The 14,725-nt window shown below is 40.5% G+C and overlaps 1 protein-coding gene across 4 annotated transcripts in view; it reads left to right on the top strand.

Annotated features, from left to right (window-relative positions):
* RTEL1 (regulator of telomere elongation helicase 1) overlaps positions 1–14,725 on the top strand; it is a 42,684-nt gene that overhangs the window by 4,031 nt on the left and 23,928 nt on the right. For all 4 annotated transcript variants that reach the window (XR_003573249.1, XM_027901837.1, XM_027901839.1 and 1 more), the window contains exons 8-20: positions 120–204; positions 1,141–1,206; positions 2,897–3,050; positions 3,389–3,427; positions 4,024–4,102; positions 4,752–4,849; positions 6,133–6,188; positions 8,827–8,904; positions 9,734–9,815; positions 12,133–12,265; positions 12,588–12,701; positions 13,866–13,906; positions 14,255–14,340. Coding sequence is in view for 3 of the 4 variants with exons in the window: in XM_027901837.1 (XP_027757638.1) it covers positions 120–204; positions 1,141–1,206; positions 2,897–3,050; positions 3,389–3,427; positions 4,024–4,102; positions 4,752–4,849; positions 6,133–6,188; positions 8,827–8,904; positions 9,734–9,815; positions 12,133–12,265; positions 12,588–12,701; positions 13,866–13,906; positions 14,255–14,340 (1,111 nt within the window). In the remaining variant the exon portion in view is untranslated. The remainder of the gene's footprint in view (positions 1–119; positions 205–1,140; positions 1,207–2,896; positions 3,051–3,388; positions 3,428–4,023; positions 4,103–4,751; positions 4,850–6,132; positions 6,189–8,826; positions 8,905–9,733; positions 9,816–12,132; positions 12,266–12,587; positions 12,702–13,865; positions 13,907–14,254; positions 14,341–14,725) is intronic.

Genomic DNA, 14,725 nt, shown 5'->3' on the forward strand with positions numbered 1-14,725 from the left:
GAAAACTAGTTTTCTGCTCACTCCTATTATTACCTTTGTATATCACACTTCATGAATGTTGAATGCAATCTTAACATTCCTGCAAATATTATAGTTAGGATTACTTTTTTTTTAAACAGAGCTTGTCCTTATTATCTCTCTCGAAGCCTGAAGCAGCAAGCAGACATCATTTTTATGCCTTACAACTATTTACTAGACTCAAAGGTAACATATATCTTTGCTTTTAAATACAGTTGTGCTTCTGTTTGTTTTTTGTTTGTTTGTTTGAGATGTTTCCGTTTTTTTTAGAATTAGCTTTGTGGAGTGTGGTGCCCTTCTGGCTGGGAATATTCACCTGCTGGACACAAACCTCCAGTCTCACACTGTGCAGTATTTTTGCATCTATCCTGAGACATTTTGGTTTCTGCAGCAGCTTCAGTAGAAACTGGACATATCCCTTGGAAATAATTTTTGCCTTTGTGTACAGAACTGTTGTAGTAAGTTGTCCATGTTTCACAGATAGAAAATGAAACCTCTGAAAACTCTGTCCAGGAAGCAAACGTGCTGACATCTCCATGCAACTTGGAGTAATTCACGAATCATAGCAAAACCCAGAGTACACTCCACTGCTGCAGAAGGCCCAAATGCTTAATAAATTAAAAACTAAATTTAAAAAATATTATAAGCACCGTCAGCAAAGAAGCACCGTGAAGTGAGGCTGCATGGTGTGGTACTGGTGGGGGCTGTTTTCAGAGTATCCACTTCTTGCAAAGACAACAAAATTTGTAAATACAAGACAAATGCCCTGCTTCACACCCCGCTCCTGTGGCCAAAAATAGTGACTGAAATGAATTCTGATAAACTTGTGCATCCCAGTATGGTACATCTGGGGCTTTTTGTTTATAACAGGCTGTAACCTCTGCAAACTGTTACATGATGCATTTTAACACCTTCATTTCCAGAGAAAGTGATTCCGTGGTTTCTTGTATGGAATAGCCACAGCCTTCACTTGCTGTTTTTTTTCCAAAGGGAAGAACCAACCCAACTTCAAAGGACGTGAAAACCCAAATGTATCTCATAATCCAGTTTCCCAGCCAATCAAATCCATATTTCTCAGAGGCCTTCTTGTCCATTCCCTTGTTCTCTTTTTTTTGTCCTTAGAGTCGGAAAGCTCACAACTTAGACCTGAAGGGGACTGTGGTAATACTTGATGAAGCTCACAATGTGGTAAGTTATTCTGCTCTGTTGCCATTTTTCATCCAAAGGGAGAATAGACCTGTGCCCAATTACAAACAGCTGTAAAATCTGTACTCAGATGTGTGGTTTTGATATTCATTATCGCAAACATTTCTCGTTTTCATGACAGGTAAAAGTTTGTAATTTAAGTTACATTCCTTTGACACTGCTGATTTTTTACAAGGTGATAGCTTCTTTCTGAAAGGTGCATCTCCAAATTTATGAGGTACTTATTTTCTTGGAGGCTTCTCTTCCAGGGTCTGAGAAATCACAAAAGATCCAATCTTGAAGCTCAGCTGCATCAGCTCCCCCAAGTGCAGTAGATGGCAAACATGGCTCTTGTAATTATTTCCATGTCTTCACTCATAAAGGAAAACGAGAAAAAATAAATAGTGCTGAGTTACGAGTTCTTCTTCTAACTGGCTCAAAAACTTCAGCCCTTTGCCTAAATGCAAAGGAACATTTGAAATATGTCCCTTTTTCTGCCACATGAAGGGCCTCCCAGTGGGATTTCTGCTGAGCAGCTGTGGTTTCTGGTCTGATTGCATGTATCCTTTCAGTAAACATCCACACGAAAGTCTGCTCTGCTTCACTAGAGAGTGTTGCATAGTTGCATTCAGTATTTGCTCCTTTCACCAGAATATCGATTTTTCTGTTGAAAAATGGATGGAAATCCAGACATAGTTGTTTGGGGGTTGGATTTCCCCCCCCTCCCCTTTGTAGTGTTTAAAAGTGCTAATTGAATTGCCTGCACGCAGAAGTTAACTAGAACAGCTACTCGTTTTGCAATAGTTCTCTGATGGTACTCCAGGTTAAGATGTGGAAACTTAGTGATTACCCTGAAATGAAATTGATTTATTTCTGATTAGGTTGTTTACATATGCAGCTAGCTCAGCTTTTTTCTTTTTCTTTATAACTGGTTTCTTCATAGCTATTGCAGTCAAGTTTTTGTGTAGGTTAGGCCTTACAATTGATCTTTGTTCTTCGGGTAAAATGATTCTTTTTGTGAATGAAAATTTCTGGCAGAACTGTCTGTGACTTAATTTTTAAAGTCAGGGAGGGTTTTGTCAAATTTGCCAGTTAAGAGTGTTTAAACCGTTTTTTTAATAGAAAGTTAGTGTGTTTCCTTCCTTTTCTTTAATAGTATTTATTTATTCTGCCGTACGTTTTGGCCCAAGATTTACGTAGGAATAATGCTCCTTTTGCTGTGTTTTTTGGTTTTGTTTTCTTTTTCATGGTGGCCCTTCCCTTTATTCTCCACACCCTCATCTCTGCAAAATGAAGAGGGGCAAGGACCGTGTCTTCATATGGGTGAATATAGGGATAAAATTATTTCCTAAGAGTGTGAGAGGGACCAGAAGTAGCTTTTTTGAAGGACAAAGTGATTCTCTTAAGTAAAAAATTTCCTCTCCGAACAGTTTGTCATCGCACAATTACTGTCTGCACTCTGTAGAATGTTAATAATATGGAAGAGGCAAAATCTGTTCTACATTTCAGAAAAAAAAAAAGGATACTTAGTAAAAGTCAGAGTCTTCAGGTGCTTGTAAAATATCCTGTGGCCTGAGCTGGAGATCAGAAATGAGATCAAGCCCTGGTCATCTGGACTTCATCATCTCTGAAACTGCCTGAGCAAACAGCACACAGAGCAGTCAGAAAAATTCTTCCACTGCTTGTATTTTAGGAGAAGTTGTGTGAGGAATCGTCTTCTTTCGACCTGACTCCCTATGATTTGGCCTCGGCGATCGATGCCATAAATGTGGTCCTGGAGGAACAAGCCAAAGTGGTCCAACAGAACGAAATCAATGCTGAATTCAACATGGAGTTGGCCACTTCAGGTGGGTTTGGCAGCCACAAATCGCTGTTCCTCTGGGGTTATAGGCTGCCACTACCAAGAACTGGAAAATGACTTCTGTGGACAGTTTCTGGGAAATTTGTGCCCTCGTTAGTAGATAAATTACTGTTAATTCGTAGTTGCTGCCAGACACGGAAAGATTTGATCAAACTAATGTGACTTGGGGGGTGGTGGGAAATGACAGGGAGGGGAACACAGAAGGTGTCCTTCCATACACACAGTTCTAGCCTTTGTAGTTGTAAATTTCTGAAAAGGCATAAAGCAACTGGGAACGAAATAGGTGTGAAACAACCTCTTAGAAATCTTTCCTTTCTTCAACAGGACTGAACATGGAACTCGAAGATATAGCAAAGATCAAGAGTAAGCTTATATCTTGTGTTGTTGAAAGCACAGGCTCAAAAAGCCAGCAACTATAAATCAAGCTCATGTAGCATTTCCATAGACCTTGCTTCTGACTGAGACATTCATGGAAGCTCAAGTTGTCTGGCTTGTTCCAAGAATTTTGTGAAGTGTTTAGCAAATTTTTTCTCAGGAAGAGAGGTTTGGCAGATGAATGCATTGCTTCCTTCTTTGCTAGAAATTCCCTTGTTTTCCGATCCTGGAATTACTTTAGTTGCATCATTCTGCTGGAACAACATGATGCTACCTGAAGTTAACAGCAAGAGCTTGAGATATCTCATATTTACAAAGCATTTCCAAAACCAACTTTCCCTGTCTATAAAGAAGAGTTTAACATTTAGCTGATGACATAAGCTTCATCTAGGAATTGAGGTCGTGGAAGTTCTTAAAGTTGAATATGAATATTTAAAGATGATACCTAGGAAATTGGTTTTGATAATTTTAATTTATTTTGGTGACAGCCTTTGCAATAAATTAAATTTGAAAAAGAGGCTTAAACATGTCCCAGAAGTGAGTTTCTGTGCACCCTGACCTTTTCCCTCTTGATTCTCTTAAAGAAATTCTTCTTCAGCTGGAAAGTGCTATTGATGCAGTGGAGCTGCTGCCGAATGGTAATGGAGTCACCAAAGAGGGAAGGTAAATTTTTTTCTCTTTATTATGTTTACATGTTAAAAGTACAGCAAATTCTAGTCCCAGGTGGAGCTGGGTGAGCTGTTGGGCTATAGCACTATTCTAGTTTCTGGGAATAGTATTTATTCACACCTTTGGGTTTCCTTAAATCCCCTGTCTGTAGTAATCATTATTTCTGGTGGAACTTAATAAGCAAGTGATTTAAGAGTGGATTTGTGTGTATGCCTTGGGTATTCTGAGCTGGAAGAAAGCTCCTTTCAATTTTGTGTCATGATTTAAGCACAGGCACCAACGCTGCAGTGACCTGTTTGAGGTACCTCAGAGCTCTGCAAGTCTGTTCCTAAAAAAATGCCTGTTGTACACTGTAAAAATAATCATGGAAATTGCTTGCAAATCCGCTTCTAAATTACTATGTTGGAGAGAAAAATCATGGAAAATGGGAGTGGTGTGGTCAGTGTGCTTTCTGTCAGGTCAATATTATCCGCTCTCTTTATGAGCAAATGCATAATTCTTGTAAAATTTTCTTTCTCATGGAGACAGAAACATGTTTTGCTGCTTGATGGTGAAATTGTTGTTACAAAAGAGTAGCAGTAATTGCGTCCATGTGATTCTTTACAGTGTTTACCCATTTCTGCTTTCTCTTTGTAAATTGCAGCTACATCTTTGATCTGTTTGCAGAGGCTCAAATAACATTCCAGACCAAATCCTCCCTCTTGGAGTCACTGGAGCAAATTTTACAGTATCTTTCAGGCCGTAAGTGTATGAACTTGTTAGTTGTTTCACTCAGGCTTCCTAGTGGAGGTGATTGGAAGTTTGCATTATTAAGGGAGAGGAGGAGAAAGGCTTCTTTGTTCAGAATTAAATTGTAAAGCCTTTCAAAAACTAAAACCTGACTGTGAGGACGTGTGTCTTTTTATTAAGACCTGCAGCAGGGTCCTCTGCTTGGAAACATGTTTTTAGTCTGTTCATGCAACAGAAGTAATTTTAAGAACCACTTTGTGTCAAAACCTGGGTGTGTGCCAAGATATGTGTGTGTGCATCCATGTGCATCCATAGAGGATTTTTGCACAGGCACTATTTTTCTCCAGGTGGATTGTGGGGTGAAGCTTGTTGACATTTTGTTGATGGCCCCTTTAGTGTCTTGAGTTCTTCCCTGGCAATGGAGTCAAGAAATAGAAATGTTGGGAATCACATAATGTGGGGGGGGGTTTTATCTTGATTTAACAAGCTTCTGTTCCACTGTCTGCCAGCATCTTGTTCTTAGTTTGCCCTTCTGGAAAGAAAATTCTCCAACTTCTACGTGTGCTGAGAAAAATGATTTGGTTCTTCCTAGCAGACTCTTCAGAAAAAAACATTGAAGGGACTGGAACAGACTGTCAGTTCTGCAAGTGCATCTTAGGACAACACATCTATCCTTCCTTTTTGTTTCCCCAGCATCTTCCTCCTTTTAGGCCCTTTGACAGGTGCATCTGTTGATCATTTCTGCTCTCAAACCCCCACCATCCGTGTGTTTCATGTGTTCCTTTAGCTGCTCCTCTAATCACTGTTTCAAGCACACTAGAGGTGATTGGGAAGGGCTATTTATAGCTGGAGCAAAGGGTTTTAGCAAGTTTTTATTTTTTTTTTTTTAGCAAAGGTTAATTTTCTCCCTGCATAACGAACTAGTTGGTTTTCTGTTCTTTCTTTCTGTGACACAAATATAAGATGAGTGAGATTTTGAAAAAAGCAACCAAAGTTTAGATGTGTTTACCTTGGTTTTGATTAGCTCCTATCCAATTTTTAATCTAGAGGAGCCTTAAGAATTTTATGTAATTTCCTCAGAGGACAATTTCCCAATGTGTTGAAATTTCCTGGCATGCAGTGCCAGTTTTATGTTTCTCCTTGCATCTTGAATAACGATGAAAAACTTGAAATCATTTATTTGTTTCAGATGGTACTTTCAAGGCTTTGTATTCAGCTGCTCAGATAAGATGTGGATAAATACAAGAGGATGTATATTTGTTATTGTAAGAGGAATTGTGTGTTTCTCTCTGCAGGCACTGGGATATTTATCAATACATCTGGATTGCATAAGCTCTCAGATATTATCCAGGTAAATAATTAATGTGTCTTCTATAAACATCTGAAGGATAGAAGAGTTGGTTTAAAAGGTGTGGAAAGGCATTGGATCCATTTTATACCTGATGGGGTGTACACTTGTGCAGTGGTGCAAGTCTGTAGGTTTTGAGGGTAAAGCTGCTGCCTGATGGGATGGTCTGATGTGATTTTTGCCCAGGTTGTTCTTTTGCAGTTCTGGTCTCTCCTTTTGGGGATGCTGGATTTAAACTAGCCTGGATTTAGCCTCCACCAGGTGGAGCTGGGTTATTGAGCTCTTTGCTTTCCAGCAGCAGTGGCTGAGAATACGAGACCTTCTCATGAAATAACAGGACAGGCTAAGGAAAAAAAAATAGCAAACAGAAGATAATTTGAACTGCATTTTTTTTCCCATTTAATTATTAACTTAAGAAATCTCTACAACAAAAGGCTTTTCAGTGCTGCAGGAACTGAATGTGACACACTTGTGGGTACCCACATAATGCTTTCAGTCCTCTCCCTATTGTGGACTTCCAAAACTTTGATAATGAAAATTCTGAGCCCCATAAAGTCAGGAGGTACAGTGGGCCAGTGGCCTGTCCAGCATATGTGTCCAGAGGGGCACCAGAGAATAATACCCCATTTAAAACTAAAAATGAAGAGATATATTCAAAATTTGCAGGCCTGCATGGTAAAAACAAGTTTTAAATGGTCTATGTTTTAAATGGTCCTGGTAGGTTTGCAATACTGAACCCTGAATGGATGGATGTTTGTGAGGGTGAATTTACAGTGGCACACACAGGATTTTATTTTTATAAGAGTGGTTAAACAAAACCTTTATGCATGTCCTGATACAGTAATAGCAATTTGTCTACAGTGGTACCAAAATGATTTATACTGGGTGGTGATGTCACTGTTTAATTTAAATTAGTTTCTCAGAGATTCAAAGCTGAGAGATGAGAAAATTCAGCAGCAGGAGCGAGGGCTCCTGATCCCAGTGAGCTGTGCTGCAGGCCTGGGGATAATTGTCTGCGTGTGCTCTTTTAGGCTGTGGGTAGTGATTTGAGTTTGGAAGAGAAAAGTGAGATCCCTTTTCTGCTGCTGAGGACGTGCACATGGACAGTTACTGCAAATGATCTGCCATGGGATAATTTGCTATCCTGAGATGTTTTAAATAGGACTGGGACAGAGTTTTCGTTGGTTAAACCCAGTGCTTGCTGCTTGCAGAGCCTTGTCTTGGAGTCTTCGTTTATCATTAGCTTGTTTCAATTAGTAGTCAATTTTTTTCTTCCTTTTTGAAGAACACTTACCAAAATCACGATATCTTTGGGTTTTTTTCAGAAGTAAATATTTCCAGGAATTGTATTTTTTTTTTTCCCCCACTGATGGAGAACATCTTTCTTGTTTCAAATAGCTGATATTATTATTATTATGAGCCTGGGTAATTCCTTTTAAATGTCCAGAGAAATTTTGTTTAGAAAAATTACCAGAGGTTATAAATATTTAGAACCACAGCTGTTTTCACTGAAGTTGAACTGGAATGTCACGTGTTTGAAAGAACATCATCCATAGTCATGAAACATCACATACAGGAAAGGGGGAAAAGCATAACTGTTGATAGAAACACTTAATTTAATGGAAAGTTAGGTATGATTACGACTTGTTTGTTTTTCTAAGCAGAGTGTTATTAGGGGTGAGTGTTATTAGGGGTGAAATGACATTTTGAACTAAAGGAATTGGAAAAGTTCTTCTATGCTCGTTTGTGACTCTGATCTTGTGAACGTGTTTGTTTATCCACAGCCAGAGTCATGAACAGTGTGAACGATAATACTGTCATTTGTATGGTTTGAGTATATTTAAATGTTGGCTTGTGATTTTGGAACAATGAGAGAACCATATGGTTGGCAGGAATCACCTGTAAAAACCTTATTTATTCAAGATTTTCTGCCTTATTAAATACAGGAGCAGGGAGATGTTATTTAAGGTTACCACAGCGGTAACTTTTGTGAAGAAACTTCTCAGTATAAAACCACATTTGGGATTTTGCTGGAAGCAAAAATCAAAAATATATATGTGTCAAAAATAGTGCGGCCAGCAGGAGCAGGGGGGTGATTGTTCTGATTGTTCCTCTGTGCTGGGCAATGATGAGGCCTCACCTCAGGTGTTGTGTGGCAAGGAGGACATTGAGAGGCTGGAGCGTGTCCAGGGAAGGGAACGGAGCTGGGGAAGGGGCTGGAGCAGCTGAGGGAGCTGGGGGGGCTCAGCCTGGAGAAAAGGAGGCTCAAGGGGGGACCTTCTCACTCTCTACAACCCCCTGACAGGAGAGGGGAGTGGGGAGAGTCGGGCTCTGCTCCCAGGGAACAAGTGACCGGACGAAAGGAATCATCCTCAAACTGTGCCAGGGGAGGCTCGGGTTGAACATCAGGAAAAATTGAGGAATTTTTTTCCCAGAAGAGGCAGTCTTGCATTGGAACAGGCTGCCCAGGGAGGTGGTGGAGTCCCCATCCCTGGAGGTGTTCCAGGAAAGGCTGGATGTGCCCCTCGGTGCTCTGGTCCGGGTGACGCGGTGGGGGGTCGGTCACGGCTTTCTCTCCCCAGTCTTGGAGGTCTTTCCCAACCTCAGTGATTCTGTGATTCTCTTTACCTCCATTTTGCAGACAGTGTTCAGCATCGAGTCCCCAGAAGGCAGCACAACAGGGTTCCTGCCACATCAGGCAATATCTAAATATTACAAGGTATGGGATGCTTTGTGTGCTGGGTTTTTCCTCCCTGCTGTTTCATCCCTGTGCTTAGTGTATCCAAGGTTAGGAAGGATGTGGATAGTGTGGCAAATGGGGATGTCGATTACAGGAAGGAAAAACAAAACAAAAAAAACACCAAGGGAACTGTATTTAATTTAGATTCTGAGAAGAAAAGGGAGCCACGCAGCAATTTTTGAAGAACTGAAATGAAATTAGGAAAGTGCAGCTAAATGTGAATTTCTGAAAGCTTTGATACTGCATATCATGCAAGAACTGCTGTGTTCTTCCAATAATCTTGTTCTCTTTAGCCCATTGCCAAGTAAGTTCCACAGAACCACTGAACCTCCTTCCCTGAAGTTACAATTTATTTGGAGTTTGGAACTTATGGACTGTGCTGCTATAATGAATTTTAGAAACAGATCTTTTTCTGACTACCACGTTAAATTTAAAACTTGATACTATCTTTGTTGCCTAATGAAGCAAGTCTTTCTACCACAATAGTATTTTATTTCTAGCCTGCATGTTTTATGCTGGTGGAAATACCCAAATAATGAGGTTCTTTATTTTTGGCCAAAGCAGCCCATAAAAAGCTGCTTTCATCATCTGACTCAGAATGACTGGTTGAATGAACTTTTTTTGGTTCTTAGAAAGTTATGAAACACTGGAAGCACAACAGGAAAGAGGAAATAATACAGCCTTAGGAACCCTGTAAGAGTGACACTAATTACATTAATTACTCTTAAGATGGGCTAGCTTTTTTGAGGGATGAACTGCAAGTTGTTTTCTGCAGCCATTTCTAGGAATGTTTGTTATTTTCCTTCAGGTACATATTCATGTGGATAACAGTAATCAGAAAAAGAAACAAAGGACAGATCTCTGGGATTCATCATCTTCAAAAAAACAAGGTACAGGACTGGTCTTGGGGAGGTTCATGTAAAAACTGGATTGAAAACTCCTCAGCTGCTCCTTTCTGGTTCAAATAAAAGAAAACAAGCACAGCTCCACTGTGGATATGATAAGCTGGGGAGGTGCTTTTCAACTTCTATAATTACTTCTAAAGGTGAGGTGACATAAACCATCTCAGTGTAAAAATTCCTTGGTGCTTTGTGGACTGCTGGAGTTCTTCTTGGGCATTTATTCCAGTGAAAGAAAAGAATCTCCATGATGGAATGGTTGGTTGTATTGGCGTAGAGAAAACCTTCAGAGCAGCCCAAGAAGGGGAAACCCTCCTTCAGGAGTGATTCTGAGGTTTATGAGGTGTCCTGTTCTCACACCAGCTGTATTTCCCTGCACAACTGTTGCGTTTAACACAAAATTAGTGTTGATTAAGGCCTGTAACCACCTTTTACAAGAAGGAGACTCGTGTACAGCTGCAGCGCCGAAAATTTGTGCCAAAGGTATTAGGAGAGTAAATTCCATGAACGTTCTCTGTTGAAGTGACTCACTGGGGAGGTGCTGCAATTGGTTGGCTCCTCCTGAACCTCTGCAGGGATTTGACAGGGATCTTGGCCAGGTCATGTGAGTTCTTTCTTTGCCATAAAATGCCATGCCTTGGGGCGCTGTTGCCTTCTCTGGGATGACCTACTTTGAGCAACGTCCTAAGTTCTTCAGGGCACGTTGTCAGCTCTTGGTAGTTTCAGCCTCAATTACACTTTTCAGTCCTTGTTCAGCTGAGATTTCTCCCTCTCCTTGTCTCTCTCACTCCCCACCTGTTTTGTTCCTTATGCTCTGCAGAACTTGGGATCTGGAATAACCTCAATATAGCCATGCTTCAAAACAACATATTTAGAAAAAAAGAAACTTGGCTTCTGAAGCAAAAAGCTTATCCTAAGCCTCCTATAAAGCTGCACCGAGCTTGGCTTTGTTGGATTTCAACATTCATTTTTTAATATATTTTTTAATAATTAGGTGGAAAACAAAAGGTTTTCTGATTAGAGAAGAGAAATGCAGATCCCTTTACCTAAACTTTCTTAACAGAACCCTCTCCAAGGATCTCTGTAAATACTTTGCCTCATAACTATCAATTTAATTAGGTGCTCAATAATGGAAGTGTTTCACAGAAATCCTTTTATTTTAGGGACAAAAGTAACGGTTTTCAAAGAACGAATTTCCACTAATTTAGTGGGTTTCCACATAATGTCCCCTTGAATGTTTCCACAAATTTAGAGCTGTTTGGTTATCTGCAGATGTTTCCCTGAGACATTGCTCAATTGGAGTTTAAAGTTACAAGGATAAATCCATGCAGATTTAGTTAAAGATCTGTGCAGGAAAAAGCTACTACAAACACTTTGAGTGTGTTGCATAATTTGGAAGATTTGTAGACAAAATTTTCAAATAAAACCCGCATTTGCAAGTACCTGTGCAACAGGCCTGAGTGTGTTGAGACTTGTGCTGTGTGCAAGCCCAGCAGAGGCCAGACATGACTGATAAAGTCTCTGGTTTCCTGCAGTGGTATAGAAATAGTTTAAGCCTTTAGGAATAGCTGTTTTCCAGTGATTTTGTGGAAATTATCCACTCAAGCATCTTCCTCTACGTAATTGCAGCACACCAGGTTACAAATGTCTCCAGGAACTGGATAACTGTTGTGCTGGGTTAGAGGGGTTTGTTTCCAGCTGAGCACTGGGGAGGGAAATGTGAGGGATTGGTGTCCTCTTCCAGGCCATCCCATATTAGCCCAGTTTGCTTTTATGCTGGAGTTGCTTGGGCTCCTGACATAAGTGAGTTTGCTCTTGTCTGGGGATACTTTTTTGCCTGTCCACATACAGACCCAAGCTAATTTGCACCAATTCTTAGTGTGAGTTAGAGAGATACAAAACTCGCTAAATTTTGGAATGTGATTTTCCTAGAATTTGGGCATTGTTTGTATGGGGTTTGCCCAGGTGAGATGGAAGGGCAAAACTTCAGCTAAGAATAGATGTTGTCTTGTAATTCTAAGCAGTAAGTTACTCACTGGACAGATATTAATGGGCATTTCCTGCAAATGTCAGCTTCTTTTTTGGAAACATAGGCTTTGAGTGAAGTGTGTAAATTTAAAAGACATGCACATGATACTTGGATGTAGGTATCTGGTTTTTTTTTCTACCGAAACTAACTTACCATACACCTGGAATTTTGCCTTCAAATGCTGCCCGTTTTACTTTCAGCAGCTCACGTGCAATGTGCCATATGCTAATTTTTCCACTTAACCTTGCCTTCTTGGTGTTTTCTCTTTCTTTGATGCAGGAAAGACTTTAAGCTATTGGTGTTTCAGCCCTGGCTACAGCATGCACGAGCTCGTTCGACAGGGGGTCAGGACAATTATCCTCACAAGTGGGACTCTCTCCCCCCTCTCATCATTTACCATGGAAATGCAGATGTAAGCACCTAGCTGCGGGAACAGGGCCATTCCTGAAAGTGCAGATCTGCTCTCGTGGTTTTAGGTTTTATCTCAGGGTTTTGGAGTGTGTTTTCCCAGAAAAGCTGTGGATGCCTCCTCCCTGGAAGTGTCCAAGGCCGGGTTGGGCGGGGTTTGGAGCAACCTGGTCTAGTGGAAGGTGTCCCTGCCCATGGCAAGGGGTTGGAACTGGATGAGCTTTAAGGTCCTTTCCAACCCAAACCATTCTGTGGTTCTGGAACTGGTAACCTGGAGGGAATCATACAGTGAGTATGACTGGGATCTTCCCTTTGTGTTTCTTTAGCCCTTTTCCTGTTTGCTTGGAGAATCCTCACGTTATTGATAAGCACCAGCTCTGGGTTGGGATCATTCCAAAAGGGCCTGATGGAACTGTGCTCACTTCTACCTATGAAAGAAGGTAAGGAACTTCCATGTGGAATTCTGCTTTGAGATTTTGGGTTCTGCTTACAGGAGGGTGCTGGTGAAATAAGGGGCTCTCTGTGGTGCTTTTCTTGGGTAAACAATGTGCTGAATAACAACACCCCTTTAACTGCTACTGCTGAAAGTTTAGAATTTAGGGCTGAAATGGATCAGGTGTCGAGGCACTGACAGTCCTTAATGGTCCTGGCCAACCTCAGCTTGGACCTCCACCCACAGCCCTGTCCCTTGCAGAGCAATCCACCCTCACAGACATGGAACCCCATCCTAAATTTCTTAGCTGAAGACTTAATTGACTTGAAACATGACCTAATTGACTGAAACGTGTTTGCAACAACTATTTTTATATTTGGAGCTTCTCACCACGACCAGTCTCTCTGTGTTGCCTTCTTAAGGAAAACATATCCAAATGTTTGTCAAGCTTTCCATTATCGCTTTTTTTGAAGGAAGGGAATTCACAGAGATCGCTGTGTTTTGATAACATCTGTGTGGTGATGCTGGTGTTTGTAGGTCTTATAAAAAGATCTATGTTGGGGTTTTTCCCTGCATGTGTAATTTTTCTGGGTAAGCAGTACACAGAAGTACAAAACAGAAACCTAAAGACATGAGAGAACTGGTGAGTTTTCAGTCACGGTTGGAAGGACATAAATATGGCTCATTGGACAGCAGGGCTTTTCAGTTGAAGCTGAAGGGATTTACTATGAGTAAATAATAACCACAGCAACCAAATTCACTCTTTTTTGCCCTGTAGCAACCACACCTAATTTGTCAATAATTATTTAAAGTAGTTTTAACATTAGTCAGGCTTGGCAGCATTGTAGACTTTTCTGGCAGGACTCTCACTTTTGTGTTGTTGTTAGTATTAATCATAAAACTCCTATGGATTCCCATTTCTATTTGTGCATTTTGAAAAGCATTGGAGTTTAGATGATCTTCTGTGCTTAGTAATAGGAATATTTCATAGTATTAGTAAAGTGTAGTCAAAGTATTACTGATTTTTGTCATTTGTCTGGGTGCCTGCCACAGGAAGGAGAGCAATTGGGAGTCTGGATATGCTATTTTAGATGACTATCACATGTAGTCTGCATATGAAAAACACAGAAAAGGAACTACAGCGATGTTACTTGATTTTTCTTCTTTGTAGGTTTTCAGAGGATTATTTGTCTTCTTTGGGAAAAACAATTGGTAAGTGTAAGTGTGTGGATTTCAGAAATGAGTCGATGCCCACAGTTTTTAGAAATCTGGAAGGAGCAATACTAAAGAAGGCACGAGTCCCTGGCTGAATGTTTCCAAGTCAGGAGTAAATGTTTATTGTCAGGCATTTGTGTTTGGATCAGAAAGGTGATTCCTAAACACAGTCAGAAAGTGACACAAACTAGAAAATTAGAGGTGATGCAGCCAAGGGTCATTTGCAGAGCAATTAAGGATCACAAGAAATCAGTGCAATTTCTTGTCCTGTTTCTGTTGTTTTCCCTCTGCAGTTTGGGTTCTCCATCCCAGGATGAAAAAGTCCCCTTGTTTATCTCGTTGCAGGTAACATCGTGCGAGTTGTTCCACATGGGCTGCTGGTGTTCTTCCCTTCGTATCCTGTCATGGATAAGAGCCTGGAATACTGGAGAGTATGTTTATGGCTCTGCCTTTTTTTGAGTGGTTTGGTTACACACACACACACACTGGACAGTTTGCAGTTATGTTATTTAACCGTGGTAGTTAAAACCTTCTAGTGGAAAGTTTCATACTCATGGCAGAGGGTTGGTACTTAGATGATCTTATAAGATCCCTTCCAACCCAAGCCATTGTGGGATTGTATGAAAAATTCTTTGTTAATAAGTAACTTATAAAATCGGGTCAGACTTCTTTTATTTCAATCACAGTACACTGGACTTCAGTGGTGTAGAAACCAAAACCAAAAGAATCTTAATATACAATCTCATCTGACCTCACACTTTATTTAATTTCACTAGACTTCTCTTTATTAAACCTCCAGATTAGAATTGGTCTGAG

The sequence above is a fragment of the Empidonax traillii genome, unplaced genomic scaffold (genome assembly GCF_003031625.1).
Source record: "Empidonax traillii isolate 1590-97213 ecotype Southwest subspecies unplaced genomic scaffold, ASM303162v1 scaffold816:size509043, whole genome shotgun sequence".
NCBI classification, from domain to species: Eukaryota; Metazoa; Chordata; class Aves; order Passeriformes; family Tyrannidae; genus Empidonax; species Empidonax traillii.